This window comes from Sceloporus occidentalis, unplaced genomic scaffold, assembly GCF_023333645.1.
Source record: "Sceloporus occidentalis isolate IW3139 unplaced genomic scaffold, rSceOcc1.0.p SCAF_51, whole genome shotgun sequence".
NCBI classification, from domain to species: domain Eukaryota; kingdom Metazoa; phylum Chordata; class Lepidosauria; order Squamata; family Phrynosomatidae; genus Sceloporus; species Sceloporus occidentalis.
The window spans coordinates 3,361,888-3,380,180 of NW_028317031.1; the positions used below are offsets into that span (position 1 = coordinate 3,361,888).

Sequence of the window (18,293 nt, forward strand, 5' to 3'; positions counted from 1 at the left end):
GCTTGGAATGGCCGTGCCATATTCGGTCAGGCCCCGGATTTCTATCTGGAGTCGGATGCCAGCCTTCTTGGCTGGGGGGCAGCTTGCGGGGATTTAGCCACGGGCGGACTCTGGACGGAAGAGGAACGAGGTTTCCACATAAATTGTTTGGAACTAATCGCCGGATCCTTCGCCATACGAAGTTTTACCAAGGACGTCACCCATTGTTCCCTGGTCCTGAGGATGGACAATGTGTCCGCCGTTCGTTATATCAATCGGCTAGGCGGCTCAAGATCCAAGCTTCTGTCGGATCTCACCAGAGATCTGTATCAATATTGCCTGGACAACCACCTCTCCATCAGGGCAGAGTACATTCCAGGGAAAGAGAACCTCGTGGCGGACTATTTCTCCAGACATTGGAGGGATGCCAGCGATTGGCGTTTGCTGCCGACCGTTTTCACAGTTCTGGATCAGGTTCGGGGTCCGCTCATCTTGGATCTGTTCGCATCCCGGACGAACCGGCAGACACCGGAGTTCTTCAGCTGGCTTGCGGATCCCCTGTCTCTGGCTGTGGATGCCTTCCTTCAGACGTGGCCGGCGTCGGGGGCGTATGCCTTCCCACCCTTCTCCATGATTCTCCGGGCGCTCCATCTGGTGAACAAGCAACGGGTCACGATCCTGCTGATTGCCCCTTATTGGAAGACACAACCCTGGTTTCCCCTGCTCTTGGAATTGTCGTGCGACGATCCCCTGCTCCTTCCCTCGTCTCGGGATCTCCTACTGGATCCGGAGGGCAATCCTCATCCGCTGGTGCTTCTAGACCAGTTGTCATTGGTGGCCTGGACGATTTCAGGGGATCCTGGAATACGGCAGGCTTATCAGACGCAGCTAGAGATCTCCTCTGGGATTCCTGGGCTCCGGGCACCAGACGTTCCTATCTTCAGGCGTGGGGATCCTGGTATAGCTGGTGTGTGGAACAACAGGCGGATCCCTTTACAGCACCTGTGGTGTTCGTCTTGAATTTCCTCGCTCATCTGTTCGCGTCGGGGAAGTCTTATCGGACGATAAATTTGTTTCGGTCGGCCATTTCGGCCGCTCACGTTCCTGTCGCGGGGGTTAGTATTGGGAAGGATCCGACTGTTTGTCGTCTCCTTCGAGGGATTCGTCTTGCTCGACCCCCTCCTTCCAGGTATGTTGCGTTTTGGGATGTATCCATTGCTCTACGATTCCTGGAAGCGTGGCCGGATAACGAGGGCCTGTCATTACGTCAGCTTTCGGCGAAATTGGCCCTGCTCCTGTGTTTGGTGTCTTTCCGGAGGGTTTCTGACATTCGAGCGTTTAACACTGACTCTTTTTCCTTTACCCCAGATGGTGTTTCTGTGTCCGTTTCTCGTAGGACCAAAGGTCTTTCTTCCTCGGTGTCTTATCCTTATTTTCCTGACAGGCCTAGGCTGTGTGTGGCTAGGTGTATTCGTGTTTATCTGTTTTCCACAGCGTCTCTTAGGGCAGTCTCTTCGGGCCCTCTGTTGATCTCTTATGTCTCTCCCTTTAAACCGGTGTCGTCTCCTACGGTTGCCAGATGGATTAAGTGGATCCTGGGGTTGGCAGGAGTGGACGGTTCCTTTGGGGCTCACTCGGTTAGGGGAGCAGCTGCTTCCGCTGCTTTTGATTTGGGTGGCTCTCTGTCTGACATCCTTTCCGCAGCCGATTGGTCTAGGGAGTCTACCTTTCGTACATTTTATTATCGTCCCCGTATTCATCCGTCTCTTGCTGTTGTGGGGACGCTTTAAAATTGCAAATATGAAGCCTCCTGTCTTGCCATAAAATTAGGGATTACTCTAGCCTTGGTGTAGAGCTAATCTAAATTTTATTAAAGACAGGAGGCGAATATTTCCCACCCTGTGTTTCCCTCCCTGGGTTACTGTTCTATTTTATTGTGTTTTTTCCTAGTTGGATGTTTATATTATGATTACTATGACTTAGTGTTTTGATCATACTTACCTGTTTTTGCTTCTTGTATACTATGTATACTGTGTATGCCGTGTACTTTCACATATTTTTGTTCCATTTACAGCTTGATTCCGTTGGGGCTGCTGCTGTTCGGTTGAAGTTCCTGATCTCTACCTTTGGCGGTCTACGTGTTTTCCTCTGAAGTAGTTCCGGAGACGTTATTTAGTGCTACCTGTTTTTAGCACATCAAAGAAGAGGAAGTTGGAGGTTTCGGACTGTTATTTATGGACTCTATTATGTTCTGATTGGTCCTTTTGTTTCTATGTTTTTTAACTGTTTCTTTGCTGCTGGAGGTCTTGAAGTAAAGAAGTTATGCAAATATTCGCCTCCTGTCTTTAATAAAATTTAGATTAGCTCTACACCAAGGCTAGAGTAATCCCTAATTTGACAGCATTAAAAAGGGGAGCGATTGTGCTTACAATCGTATACAATACTACAGTATAGTTGTGCCATCCACTTGCCTGTGAGATCAAAAGAATAAAGTGCCTCTGTAAAATCTGTAACAGCTCATGAGTGGATTATTTCTATGTTACTTCACAGCCTGAACTTAACTGACCGGTGGACGGGAATAATGGGCGAGGGAGCTGCAGCAAACCCTCTCTGATGGGACTTGAGGATACTGAGCAAGCTTCCCAAATTGTCCACGCCTCTTGTTGTTCTTGCTTTCCAATACATCAACAAATGATTTTGGCATTAAAAGACTGCTTGGTTTGGGGTTTTCTTCCTAAGGATGTAAGAAAATAACATATACATCTTTTAATCTAACACTAGTCAATACAAGCCCACTGCTTCCCCTAGTCTATGATTTGATATTCTTAAAGATACTCACTGATTTTAAGAATAGTCAAACCACAGACGAAGAGGGAATCTGTAGCTCTGCAGCTGATGATTCTACTCAAGGATCTACTCAAGACTTTAAGGCATCCTCAACTAACCGTATGTGTTCAAGATAAACTAGATACAAGCAAAATGGCCTGGTAAAGGGGTTTTGGGAGAAGCAATTGCCAGAGATGCATCATATTCTTTGGATAGACCCCATGACACCCTCTGGGATATGAGTTCTGGATTCTGGTACAACCTCATTTTTCTCAATTTTTCCACTTCCACCACGGAAGAACAACCAATAGTTGCAAAAGAACAAAGGCTGTCATCATGGAGAATCAATGCGTTGTGCTTCCAGAGGCAGCAGATGATGTTCACATTGATATTGAACAACTTAGAAATTAGGTTATAATATGTAAATTAGCAATAAACAAGTCAAAATATCAAATTCATGTAAAAATGTTCAATAAAACTTACAGGTAGCTGTTCTTCGGGTCCTTCCAAAATCAAGGGTGGTCGGTACCACCTGGGATGGAATGCTTTTCCAGGTCTGCGTTTTTTCTCATTAGCTATACATTGCAGCTTTTCATCTATTGGACCTTTTATGTTATAAGTACCTGGACCCAAACCGGATCCCTGAAATAAGATATGAATTTCAAGATGAAGCTCAAATGATTACGTTATCATTATCAATGAACATTGGCTTCCTGATTCCTGTATCTTATTTTATTAAAATGTTTACAGCAGTTTATGCTTGTGGTTTATAATCTATTGTCTACTCAGATTCTTTATTGGTGGATCGCAGTGTTTGTATTCCAGGGGCATGTGAATTCAATGTTGGGGACAGTGAGCCTTATCTATTACATTATTCTGTCTGCCAATGACCCTGACAGCGAAGATTAACACATTTTAAAGTATTTAGTTACCTTTATGAGACATACAGATTGCAACGTTTATTATATTAAATAATCCTGGACATCTGGAGAATCAGATTACACTCCTCACAGTAAAACCTAGAAGTTTACAATTAGAAGCCATTCATTCTCTAGTACTTGTCATGAAGCATGAATACTTAATACAACTGCAGCCATTGCTACCAGTTGTATATCACAGGTATACCAACGAGTACTTACTGCGCTTGCTAGCGGCTGTCGAATTGCGGTCTTACTGTCCATTAGGCCCTTGTTGCTGCCACGCTTTCTATCACTCTCCTCCAGCAACGTATAGGGGTTGCCATAAGTGCCAGGCCCAGGGCAATAAAACTGCAAAGGAAAAAAAGACCAACATTTACTATTTTCTTTCAGATTTAGCATATTCTGTCACTGAAGATAAGGGAGCTTAATAACATGACCTATAGAGAACAGCGATGACCTGGTCAGAAAATGCCATACATTTAAGCCCCTAAAGATGGGACACTGAACTCTGTTATTTCTATATGAAATCTTATAGTGCACCACTAATCATAATGTTATTAACTACAAAGACACACAAAGTCTCAAATCAGATACCTTTGTTTCCTCCTGGAATCGAGTTGCTCTGGTGCTAGAAGTTCCAAGTCCACTGTAAGGTCTCTCGTCCATAAGGTTGTTGTAGCGCCCAGGACCCGTGTTTTGCATCTAAGGTGCAAAAAATATGACATTCTTAGAACCTACAAGAACTTTTTTTTCTTACTACATAAGCCTGATTATCCTGTGCCTTACCAATCTGCGATTTTTCTTCTTTGACTCCTTTAAACGAAGGTTTGGTATTTCTGCCATCCTCTTCATCTCCTCCTCTCTTTTCCAGGCAGATATTGTTCTCTGGAGTACAGAAGAGCTGAAGGTTCCAGGGGTAGCTTCATAGCTGCCGGGTCCTAGTTGTCTGACCTAAAAGAAAATACTCAGTAATTATTATGCAATATTTTTCCACAAAACAATTGATTGGATTTTGAAAAGATATTACAGATATAGATACAGAGAGTCATTATTTCTGAATGTAAAAATATTACGAATTGTATAAAATGCCTCTTGTGGTTTAAAACACCTCATATAGTAGAGTTTTCCACACATGAAGCATAAATCTGTGCTGATGTTACCCCTCACTCCAAGTTAATAACCTGGTCCCTTTTTGGGACAAACTGGCAAGGGTTGCATCTGAAGGACACAAGCGTCTTTTCTGTAACATAGCTAAACATCATGCAGACTCCTCAGCATCGGTGGACCTCAGGCGCCAGGAGAATTATTTGCAATCCCTTCATTTATTCTAGTTTTAAAATAATTTCCCTAAGTGTCAGCATCATCTGCAATGTATACCCCTAGACCTCATGGAGTTTAAATTAACTGATAAAAAGTGGGAAAACCTTTGTAGTGGGACATTACATTACTGCAATTTAGATAAACAAGCCTTAATGCGGCTTCTCTTTTCTTAGTTTTACTCACTAGCTCTGATGCCATTCTCTAGTAATAGGGAGCCTGTTTGTACTATCCAGGCTTCTTATAGCCTGGATGTTGTCTCGACATATCAAATCTGAAAAAAGGTAATATAATCAGAAATTATTAAAAGTAAGTTTTTTTTTTAATTAATAAAAACACTTTTTGGTATTCATTCTGGTACAATAAATGCTAACAAATGTAAGTGTAGCTACCTATAAACAGATATATGTCTGCAAATGCACTTAAGGCTCAGAAACTATATCTTAATTAAAACTGTAATTTTATATTCTGCGCCACTGGGTTTTTTTAATGGTGGCCTCTTGAAACAAAATAACATGTATAGTCATCCGAAGCTTCCCTCTCCTCAAGCTCCAGACTGTGTGAGCCTGAATCTGTCCCTTCACCCTGAGATTGGGGCACAACATCTGCTCATGGCCCTAAACCTGCTGCTGCTGGCATTGGTCCGGCCAAACTAACCTGTACCCGTTGCTCTGGTTACCTTTAACCTTCACCTCCCTGATTACACATCTCTGTTTTGAATAACCTGTTCCATTGTGTTACTTGCAACCAAGCCCTTAAGAGTTGTTGACATTTAAAATCTGACACTGGAATTCTAAATGCTGCTGGTCAGTCTGACAAATGCTGCCCGCCAGTAAATTAAACTCATACCCTTTACACACATTGAATGGAGTGTATAAATTCTACAGGAAGGATTTGTGACCAAATGACCAAGTGGACAACTCTAGTGGAATTGACCCCACAGCAGGTGCAAAGCACTGGGTGGCTTAACACTACAGAATCCACTGCAGGTAAGGACTGATAATCAGTTTGTTTAATTCTTTTTAGTCATCTACAGAAATAAGGCATTCACACAACAGGATCCCATTCAGAAGAGCTCTGCAATCAATCGATAGCATTTCTGTCTGGTACAATGTTTAAAGTGTTTGGTCCATGGGTTAATATTTTTGTTTCAGCTCATTTAGAAGGTCCCCATGTATGAGTATATAGAGATCCATTCAGATAGTAAAAACGTGATCAGGCTGTGCTGGGATACATACGTTTGCAACACAAACACGGGCGAGGAGAAAATTCTTAGCACTCACCTCTCCCACCCTTAGCTCCTCCCGAGATACAAGTGACTCAAACCAGAATTACAGGTAGATTTACGCCCAGAGCTTAGAAGACAAGGGAAACAATTGCTGTAACAACCATGGAGGAGACACCTGGTGTGGATATTGAGACCCTCATAGATGAATTTGAATATATTCCTGGGCACTTTCACTTGGAAATGAACCTTAACTTTGAATCTTGCACTCCAGTGCAGTTCAGGAGAAGAGACATTAAATTAAAAAGAGATGCCTTACAATTCCAACTGGAATCTGACTCCAGCTTTCAGCAGTTTGCAGTCAGGAACCTGCTTGGTGTATTTTCCTTTTACCTGGACGAGGTTGACCACGCAAGGGATATTTTTGTGAACATCAGCCATCAGGATCCCAACAATTTAAATGCCTGGGCGAACCTGGCCTATGTGTACGACAGGTTAAATATGGAGGATGAGGCTTCGCATTGCACAGATACGTTGTCCCATCTAATGGGTCTAGAGGGAGATAGTGGGGGCAGCCAAGAGCATAAGCTGAGGGCCGCTCGCTGCCTGGCTGAACAGGGCTATGCCCACGTCTTTGATGTTGGTCTGCTTAATGAAGAGGACAACATGGAGAAACTGCTTGCTGGAATCAACCTGTATGAAAAGGCCCTGGCTTATGGGAAACAAGAGGTTAGTTAAACATTTACCTGTATATAATGAAGGGACAATTAAATAATCAAGCACCTTCATAGTGGGCACCTTCAATGGAAAGATTGCATGTGATATGTATGAAACTAATCATTTCCAACTTAGCAACGAAGACAGAAGGGTTGTAGTCTTCTAGCTGCATGTGCAAAATCTAAAGAATTTTAACCTCACGTCAGTCTGGAAAATCTATAGTTTAACTCAGCCCCAACAACCTTCGTGTGGAATAGAAACATAACTCTACTCATTTAAGCCATCCATCTTCTAGACTGTTCATGGTCCTGGATTGAGGTTGCCCATAACACAGGATCAAAACCATGTGTGGTCCCCTTAGCCATTGATCTTACCAGATCATGGACTGTAAAATCTTTTGGGCATGTATTAAAATACTTCTAATAAAAAAAAATGTAATAAAGCCTGTACTGAATCTGAGCTCCCCCGTGAGCACTGTGGGCACTCATACAAGCGTCTATTTTTTCTGTTATCTGCACCAACATTGCTCATTTCTAATAGACTGCTAAATGCGCAGCTAATACGCAAAGAGGTGGAGGGGTCAACTGCATATTGGGACATACCATGCAGAATAAAATATATGTGCAACCCGTATTACAAATTTCTCCATAATTCCATATGATGTATCAAAATGCAACATTTATGTATTTTAGGCTATTTTGATTAAGTTCCATCTTTAAGACCCAGTTTGAGGTTATGAGATGATCTTTGATGGGCTTTATGAGGGTAAACCTTTGAAGAGTCAGTTGATATAAAATGTTTCCAGTGAACATCCTAAGCACTATGCTATTAATATTAATATTAATAATGAGTTGGTATCAGATTGACTTCACTGTATTGCTATGCTTAATATGTATATTATGTGTAGCATGCATTATTAATTTGTGTAATAATAAAGGTCACTTTACGGCCAGTGGCCACCTGACGGCATAGGTGCTGCCGACGGCTGGATACGTGTCAGCACATTATGGTTTTATGCGTACCTATCGTACAGCCGGGCATTTGCTGAATAACTTACTGCTGCTTAGTGCTTCTACATAACAATAATACCGTGGGAAGCACATAAGTTTCACCATGTGTCATCTCCCTTATTATCACTGGGTGATGTATACCACCTGAATCATGTACCACCAAGAGTAACACAATACTCATCAGGTTGGTACATGCTGTATAATACCACAGGCCACTAGACAAACGCTCTGTTACATCACACACAGCAATACCACAATACTTAATCAACTTTGCCACATCACACACATAGAGGCCGGACGACCCTGGTACGGGTGGGGGGCATTGCTCCTGGGTCAGGCCGAATTTATTCAAAAAGGGCTGGCCTGACTTGGACCAGCCGCTCGTGGAGGCAGGAACGTGGTGGTGTCACATAATATGGTGACCCCACGGTAAAAGCGAGGTTGCTCGCATAGTGTGTGAGTAGCCGGGAAAAAAAGTTAAGGGCAAAGGAGTGAGTGAGGAAGTAAGAGAGTGAGCAAGTAAGGAAGGGGTTGAGTATGTATGTATGTATGTTAGGGCAAGTGTGTATACATTAGTATGAGTGTGTAAGTGTGTGAATGTGTATGTGTTAACGTGAGTGTATTTGTGAATATGTATTTCAGTGCATATGTTACTTACCGAGGGGCAAGGGGCCTATAGGCAGATGCAACCACTTGGCTTTGCCTGCCTCCCAGGCCAGAAGGTAGCAGCCCCCCCCCCCTGAATTTATCACAATGAAAGAATGGCCAGATTCTCAAGGTCCCACAGAACAGATCCCTTTATATTCTATTATGTTATTTCACAGATTAAATCCCTTCTAGAATACTTTTACTTCCTCATGAGTGTGGTGTTCACAAGCATAATTATGAGAACCATTTGATTACCACCAATTATCAAGTTACTACAACAGTCTTTGTGACCGAGCTAATAAATGGTTAATATTTAAAGCCGCCCACAGTCAGCCCTAAGCCAAGACATATAGTGCATACCATACAATGCATTGGCTACAGTTCTAAAATCAAAGTGCATTCATTTTTGATATTTCATAGGGAGTTACCATAGATAACATTTTACTCCAAGGGCTGAAAAACTGATAACTAAAAAAATCATTAAATTACATAAAAACAACTATTTTTACATGAAAACGTATGTAAATCTGTTGTAATAAAACTGCATATTTTTGTGTTCAATGAATGAGGATATGCAGCTCACTGTAAACACACCTTACAACGAAAACAAAGTGGGTGTTATGTATATTGGGTAATTCTCACACATGGGAACCCTTCATGTTTGACTGAGAGTCTCCGGGGGCAGAGCTGGGTCTCGGGGTAACTCTCCTCTTTCTCCAGGACAGGAAAGTGACATTTAGCCCACCCCACCCAGTTCTCATCCCATCTCATTTAATAATGCCTAGGGCTAGCCCCACCCCTCCGAACTCTCAGAAAAGGGAGAGATATCCGGGTAGTCTACCATATGAAGATCCCACGTATGGTAATTATGGTGCAAAATGTGTCACTAGGCATCATGGCGATCGCAACTATTAAAATCTTGTAACAAAATGATTCTTTACATGTAACCCTCAATGGATTTACTAGCAAATGAAGACATTATGTAACCAATGCTAGATGAATTAGTCTGTTGTTTTTCGCATAAGGAAATATATTATATAAGAGGGTTTTACAAATGCTAGTGTTGTGCGCAGACATCTAAATAAAGGTGTGTTCCTTAGCAAACACTACAAGTGGGATCCGGCTGTTGGGCTGGTGACCACATGTCAACGTGAGCCTGGCAAGGAGCGTGTCCCAACACATTACTGCTAGGGGAAAGGTGACCAAGCCCAAAGTATTCCGGTGTTTTTTTTTTTTTGGAGTAGGTACCTCTTAAAACATAATGCTAAATTCTTAAAGTCTGTGGATTCATCAGGGAACTCTAATAATTCAAGGGTCAGTAATGGTGTAAAATACACTAATATTTGAAAAAGAAGCACATAGAGAAAAGTTTTATGTCTAAATATAATGGTTTCTTGACTAAACATGCTCTTGTTTTTATTTATCTTGATTTAGCATGTTACTAGTTTGTATAAAATAGTAGACCAAGTTTGTAAGGTTTTAACTTGGGTCAGCAGCTTGTGCCGTTCCCTTTCCAGTGCCACAAGTCCAGGCAGTTTGTTGGAGACGATGGGGTTATCCTGCGGAAGGTGTGAGCTACAATTGTGCCCCGATGGATTCGGTTGAGCGTGACTATGGTTATGTTTTGTGGGATGTGTTTTCAGATGTGGTCCATGCCCTGTTCATCTGTGGTTCTACTACGTATACTATACGTGCGTGTCTTTGTGGCTTGCCCAATAGGCATTACTGGATGATCTACAATTAGATAAGATTTACATCTTATTAAGTAAACATTCTTGCATTTTAATGTTCCCTTCTGCTATGTCTTGAACCCAATTACATAGCTAAAGATTCACCTGTCCTGAACTCACATGCCGTCTCTTTACTTATCCTTAACATGCATGATGATTTAGATCAGGTAGAGATGGAATCCCCAGTTAGATAGGCCTTTGTGGAGATCGTACCACTTGATGTCCTAGGCAGCCTTGCTTACCCTTTTTACATACCAACCAAACACCCCCGAGACCCTGGGACTAAATCACTCTATCCCTTTTTTTATGCTCTGATGTCCCTCTTTTCTAGAAGCTCAGAATGTTTGCTGGTTATGAGCGTATCACAGGGTTCTACAGTCCTGAAACAACTATGTGTATAGAAACAGCACAAAACAGGCTTTTAAACAAGATTATTAAAACTACCGTATTTGCTCGATTATAAGACAAGGTTTTTTCAAATGCTCTGAAAAAGACTCCCTCGTCTTATAATCGGGGTTGTCTTATAATCAGACCTCAAATAGGTCTAACTATGAGACTAAGATCCAGATCCCCTGCAGCGCTGCAGGGGACCTGGATCCTCCTGCCCCCCCAACTTACCGGTGCGTCTGAGTCCCCGTTGTGTAGCCGAGGCAGCGTTTAGACGTCTACGCGATTCGCGTAGACAACTTCCACTGCAGCCGGAAGGAGGTGCGGTTAGCAGCAGGAGTTGTCTGCGTCCATCGCGCAGACCTTCCCCAGCTGTCAGTGAGTAGCGTTCCGGTGCGGGGAATTCCCGGCTGCTAACTGCACCTCCTTCCGGATGCTGCGGAAGTTGTCTACGCGAATCGCGTAGACGTCTACCTGCTGCCCCGACTAGTACACACCGGGGAATCAGAAGCACCGGTAAGTTTGGGGGGAGGGGGTTAGTTAAATGGGGGGCATAAGGCATTTCTATAGGCAGAGTACTCTATGAAATGCCTTTTAACCCCCTTAATGCCAGTCTGCCTCCAGAAATGCATTTAAACCCTCTATACGCCACTCTGCCTCTTGAAATACCTTATACCCCCGTTATGCCACTCTGCCCCATAATATGCCTTTTAATCCCCTAAATGCCAGAGTGGCATATAGGGGTATAAGGCATTTCTGGAGGCAGAGTGGCACATAGGGGGTCAAAAGGCATATCATGGGGCACAGTGGCATATAGAGGGTTAAAAGGCATATCATGGGGCACAGTGGTATTTAGAGGGTTAAAAGGCATATCATGGGGCACAGTGGCATATAGGCGGTATAAGGCATTTCTGGGGCAGAGTGGCAAGCCTGGGGGCAGATGTGCATAACTGGGGAGGCAGGTTGGAAAATAAAAGGAAATAAAAACAAAATATTTTTCTCAATCACAGCTTTTATTGAAAAAAAAAAATAGTTTACATGAATTAACATTTACTGGTAAAACCTTTTACCTATAGGGTCGTCTTATATTCAGGCTTTTTCTTAAATTAATATTCAGATTTTGGGGGGTCGTCTTATAATCGAGCAAATACGGTAATATCGTCGGCATATTATGGTATGTAAAGCTTCTTTTTTATTTTCATAAACTAAGAAATCTTTAATTTTAACAATATACATATATATATATTTATAAGTTAGCAGATCCGTGCATCTCACCTAAACTTGGAAATATATATTTTGTTTTAGATTACAGTGGAAGAAAAACGAAGCTGGTTCTTTACAATGGCATCTCTGTGCATAAGGTACGAAAAGATCAAGAAATTCGTGGCCAGGTCAACTCAGATAATGTCAGCAATTCCAGAAGTAGACTAAGAAATGGCCAAAATGAGTAAACTGGGTACTGGAGACACATTTGCTGTCACCTAATGGTATATGGAATCCTTCACATGTTGGTAATATGTCACCATTAAAGTGGACCCATTATATTCTAAAGTTTGCGCAGTATATTAATGTGAGGGGAGATTTAATAGAAACATTTAAATACTTAAAAGGATTTAACACTCTAGACACTTTCTGTTGAAATACAAGTAAAATACATTAAAAAAGGCTGCCCCCATCTTCCTTTGCCAGCCCTCCCCTGGTGTAAATGCCACCTACATATAGTCCATTGGCTATATATGTGAAAATGTGAATACAATTAAAACAAACAAAAAGGCTTCTGGCAATGACCCACAATCATTATATAACAGCAACCCAGGGGGCAACTTCCCCATCTACGTTGACAGCCATTCTCAGCAGCTCTATTGCTCCGTTTCTGTTCCGGGGAGGGCTGGTAGCATTTAGATTGGGGGTCCTAGTATTAAAGCTGCCATGGGTTTACCATCCACCAAAAATTCCAACCAGTATTGATAAGCAGGCCGGTATTAACTGAAATTATTATTTTCTGCCCACTTTGATTTACAAAACTATATACAATTTTGTATTTTTTAGGTTGGATGGAATATTAATGAACAAGAATGACAACGAGAATAACAGAATTTTGTTTTTTAACAAGACCCTGATGCTCCTCAAAGAAGCAATAAAATCCTCATTTTGTCACTACAGAGGTAATGTTTCCGTCAAAGCGTTGATTAGTAGGAATCTTACGGATCTTAAAGGTGCAGTGCTTTTTATCACAATACTTCCTTGGGGCTCACTAAATTGGTTCAGCACAATCAGATATCTTCCTGTGTGTCTACATGGCTATGAAAGATGGAAAATGCTGTTTGATATTATTGTTATCTTTTATTTATATAGCGCCAACAATTTACGCAGCGCTTAATACAATACATATACTCAAAGGGTATGACAAGAAGAGAATTGACAGACTAAGACAAACCGATACATTAGGTGGAGAGAGCCCGGCTCGCAAGCTTACAATCTTGAGATCAGGATGGATTAAGAAAAGCGATGCTAGGACCCACCACCCATTCTCGTATGGTATTCATAGAGGGACTAGGGATGAGGAGGTGGTCCTTTAAGCCCAACAGCTACAAGAGCCCACTCCTTATGGTTTAGCCGGGTATATGCAGGCGTTGGATGCACACTGTGGCACGCAGCACGGAGTGATGTCTGGCAGCAGTGCACCAGGCATTCGCCCGGTATGTCATATGGCCGGTCAGAGCCTGATGCTATAAATTATTTGATCTCTATATAAAAAAGTAACTTAAATTTATAAAGTGTATGTCAACTGTAAAAAAAAACAAGGAATCTTAAATAAATAATTATTAAGTTCTAAATAAATTTAAAAAGTTTAAATAAATAACATTTGCTGAACAGATATGGTACAGCATAACCCTTATCACTATACACTAAGCAAGACATTGACATGGTAGTCCTCTCCCCCTAAAGCAGACTGCCTGTGCCACCCCTGCCCCTTAAACAGCCTGCCTGTGCCAACACTGTCCATAAAGCAGCCTGCCTGTGCCAACACTGCCCCTAAAGCAGCCTGCCTGACCAACAATGCCCCTGCAGCAGCCTGCCTGCTCCACCTCTGTCCCTTTAGCAACCCGCCTGTCCAATTTCTGACCTAAACACTCACTCACTTTATTCATTCACTCATTCAGTCACCCATTCACTCTCCCACACCCCCTTACCTCTCTTTGCAGTTTTCACTGGTCCTGGGGCCGGCCGAGTATCACCTGGGCTGCGCAGACGTCTACGCGGCCCAACGGCCGCCTAACGCAGGCCTTTAGCTTACTGTTCTGGCGCGCGCACTGTGTGAGGAAACTCTTTCCCCGCCCAGAGGGAGCACGAAAGTGGGCGGGGAAAGAGTTTCCTCACACAATGTACGGGCGCCGCGACTGTAAGCTGCAGGCCCGCGTTAGGCGGTCGTCGCGGCATCCCACTGATGAGTGGCACCCGGGGCGGGCTGCCCCTTTTAGGTACGCTGCTGTGAGCAGGAGTGTGACGGCTTCCACGTTCCCCAAAATACCTTTGAGGATTTCCGTGCTCACTCATGACAGTAAAGCGGTTTTATTAGACATAAGCACCACTGCCCAGTGCTAGGAGGTCCGTATTGTTCTTTTGTTGTGATGAAGACCCTATAAAGTGCAGTCAAAACATGGGTGCCACTCCAAAAGGGCCATGAGGAATGACGAAGAGGCATCCCTGGCATAAAACTGAAGCACTGAAATAAAATAACCCGTAAAATAAATGAAAATTATGTATAAATATAGGGTGATTTTCAAGTCAAATATATTTTTGATATTTCACAATTATACAAGGTGTGCATAATCTATACACCTATAAAACTGAATAAGTGATTTTTTAATAAAGACTATAATGTCCTACATATAGAATTTTTTTAAAGCCCTACTTGTCCTGTGTTCACTAACTGAGAAACATGGAAATAACTGTGGAAGCAAAAGGTTAAAGCATGCTTTTTATTTTAGGCTCTTAAATGACTAAATAACTTAATTTTGGTTCAGTCAGCATTATTTAACCCCAGTGTAAAGCCCCTCTCATTTAAGAATAACTGCGGACTTTGCTGATATGGATTGTTCAGCCATATACATTTCTGGGCTATTAAATCATGTTTTGGAGATTCACAAAAACTGAGAATGACAGCAGAGAGAATATAGGAGGAACTATTTATCCAGCGCGCTGTATTCTTTTTCCATTTGTGTGTTCGGGCCTGTGAAACCTGTTCATCAGGTTTTTTACCTTTACCTTCCTCTGTAGAATAGCACATTGCCGTTCATATTGACTTCAGGCTTCAAACTTCAAGGGTGGCGGACAGGACAGTTTAATGGTCCGGAAACATGAGAACACATCTATCAGTTACTAATCCCGCTCCACCTGTTGACTGTTGTGTAAACTCAGGTCGGATGTCGCAAAGCCAAGGCAGGATTAGCTAAACATTTCATTGCGATGTGCTACATTCTACCTTAGGACCCGTTGTCTTCAGATTTGTGATGACACTTGTAGCCCAAGAGTTAGAGAGTTGCCTGATACCATTCCACAATTCTCAGAATGGCTGAAGAGCTCCCATCTGATCTGCACAGATTGGGTTATGTATAAAAATAAAATGATTAAAAATGGTCCTGTTGCCATTGCAACAAATGAAATGCTCCTGCTGTTTGGCTCTTAAGGTAATAAGACTGCTTTTTTTTTTTTTTATTGTCTAAATAAGATTGTCTTACTTCAGCGTCAATAGCCAGAACACAATTGCATTCTGTTTTGTTACAGCCCTGGCGTGGTGCTATGTTGGAATAATGCTGGAAAGACAACATACGTTTTCCACAACACCGATGGGGATCCATAACTGCGGCTACACGGGAACAGACCCTCTGGATTGCTTCGGAAAGGTACCATCATAGCACCGTTACCGCATTACAATTTTGATCACAATGAAAATATAGCATGACTTTGTTAAATTAGTATGTTAGCATTTTAAATTATCCAAATGGTACACTGCCTCCTGAACCCTGATCATATTGTAATTAAATAAAACAAGAACTTATAATTCTAAGTAATAACAAATAATTGATTGTTTTTTTCTTCTTTAAAGGCAATACAAATGGCGAAAGATGACCCTCTTATACTAAACCGATTAGCAAAAATTTTTCATTTCCTGGGAAAGCAAGAGATGGCTATAGGGATTTGTAATATGGCACTTGATGTCCTCGAAGACCCAAAACTAAACTGGCAGGCCTATGGAACACGTGCACAGGTAAATCACACTATAAGGTGTAAATAACTCGCCCCTACAATTGTGTAAACATCCTTTTCCATTCAACCTTCTGGTCCTATGTCTAGTAACCCAAGAAAACAATTCCTTGGTGTGACGGACTCATCCCTTCAGGCACACCGCTGTGGATATTATACAGCCCAACCACCCCTGGAACCCAGTTTCTATGTTATACCCCTTTTTCCTATTGCCCCGACCCAGAAGCTGCCCTCTGCTGCCCCTACACCGCCAGGCCCAGTACCAGGACATACAGGTTTTACTTTTGGAACTGCTGGGCGGCTAGAATAGCCTCCTGTCCCACTATGTGTACCAGACAGGATTAGCTCCACACGGTGCCCAGCCAGGGTTCCAGCCTGACTGTCGTCTGAACTTTGCTTTCTATTAATTACTGTATTTTTGTTTTGTCTTAGATTTTCCTCCGGATGTATGTACGAGATCTAGAACGTGCCAAGATGGGATTGGGAAGTCTACCAGACAGGAAACTTCTGACAGATGCCAAGTCTGACTTGGACAGTATCTTAAACGTAAACCCCTGTCTGAAGACATACCTGGATATAAGTCAAGTAAGTGTAACAAAGTTGTTATTGCATACCCACAACATTTCAGGAGCCCAAAGTAGGACACCTTCGTTGCGGGGAGTGGTTAGAGACTGGGCCAAGGACAGGACCATTGAGCCTGAACTCCAGCATTTGACCTCGTATCACAACACAAGGGTTCAATGAACCCCAAGGGGGCTGCGTGGGAGCTGTGATTAAGGTCAGGGATGCAAAAGCACAGACCTCAATTGGTTTTACACCTCTGTGGGACAGCCCCTGATTCCAAATGCCCACAAAATGGTAATCTCTAACAAAGTTGACTATATTCAAGATTAACACCCTCTAAATGTTTACGAGTACAAAAAAAAAAAATTTTAGGGTTTAAAACCTGCTGAAAACAGTATGATTCCATGCTACTCTTGCAACAAATGATTTGTTGTTTTTTTCCCTTAAGGTCTGTTATTACATGGGGGTGGATGCAGTTCAGGAACTGTTTCTAACAGATGAAAATGCTCTAAATAATGCCTTAGTGTTCATTGCCAAAGCAGCAGAGCTTGACCTTGGAGACACCTTGCCTGAACTTCAGCTGTTAAAGGGAAAATGTCTAAGAGTTAAAAATGAGGAACTGAATGCGTTAGAGTGTTTCAAACAAGCCATAAAACTGGACTGCAGAGGAACCCAGGGAACAGAGAGCTTCAGATGCCTGATGGAGAGTCTCCTCAGCCTATACAACCAGAACGAGATAAACGCAAGGTCCTTGACGCAAGAGGTGGAACTGTGGGTAAAAGAGGCCCAAGAAAAATATACATCCGAGTGTGTTAGCCAGGAGCTGCAGGTCGTGTGTCGGAATAACACGGCAATAGTTGTAGAACTCTCTAGAGCAATGATAGCAGAAGGTAAAACGGACTTGGTGAAGCTCCTGTTTCAATCAATGAAGTTGAATTCCAGGAGGCCAACATTAAGCCAACGATCTTCTTCATTTTGACCAACAGAAAAATTTACTCCGCAACTCCTTCATGCACAGAATGGGTATAGTACTGTCCTGAATATAAGACAATACCAAGAACACAATAAAGGTTGATTTTTTTTTTTTAAGAACAGGCAGAACTGTTGTTGGGCAGAATAGTTCTTAATTGTTGTGAAATGTTATGTTTAACCAACGGTCAGGGTAGATATTACCAGATACGTGAAACGTGTAAAGCCACACAATACCATTTGTCAATACAGGTAATTTTAGGACACCCCAATCAACTATTAGTTATTACTAAGGTTGCCAAATCAGCCATTTTTTCAGGGCAAGTGTATTTTTACCTGTTGTTGATCAATGCCTATAAACTGCTTCCCTGCATTATGAAGGATGGTTTTACGTGATTTAGTGATTTTCTTCTGTGAGTTTACAATTCCCATATACTGCAGATTAGCACTATAGATGTTGGTTAGCAATATGCAAAATTGAGCTGTTGTCTGGAAACAATGGAAAGATTTCTTTAGGAGGCAGCTCTGCTGGCCTGATTTTTATAATTAACTGCAATTCTCACCTGGAAGGATTCTCACATTGAGAAAATAGAAATATATATTTACATAGGGTTATCCCAGACCTCCCTCTATACAATATATATACAAGTATATTTTATCTCATGCAATTGTGATTGGCTGCTTACAAACTGTAATTATTCATCAGGCAAAAAAATGCCATCCATGTAATTGG

At 42.2% G+C, this 18,293-nt stretch overlaps 1 protein-coding gene across 1 annotated transcript; it reads left to right on the forward strand.

Annotated features, from left to right (window-relative positions):
* Positions 1–6,432: 6,432 nt before the first annotated feature.
* On the forward strand, positions 6,433–17,570 carry LOC149288455 (tetratricopeptide repeat protein 22-like). Its single transcript, XM_089491784.1, has 7 exons — positions 6,433–7,000; positions 12,072–12,120; positions 12,809–12,924; positions 15,548–15,666; positions 15,870–16,031; positions 16,460–16,612; positions 17,040–17,570. Exons 1-7 carry the CDS (start codon positions 6,433–6,435, stop codon positions 17,568–17,570), a joined length of 1,698 nt encoding a protein of 565 aa, XP_089347910.1.
* The last annotated feature ends 723 nt before the right edge of the window (positions 17,571–18,293 follow it).

Bases quoted from the DNA above. Each gene is read 5' to 3' on its own strand.
- LOC149288455 (XM_089491784.1), top strand. From the start codon at position 6,433: ATGGAGGAGACACCTGGTGTGGATATTGAGACCCTCATAGATGAATTT. The intron at 12,121-12,808 runs GTACGAAAAGAT...TGTATTTTTTAG, and splicing joins ATGGCATCTCTGTGCATAAG to GTTGGATGGAATATTAATGA. The intron at 16,032-16,459 runs GTAAATCACACT...GTTTTGTCTTAG, and splicing joins CCTATGGAACACGTGCACAG to ATTTTCCTCCGGATGTATGT.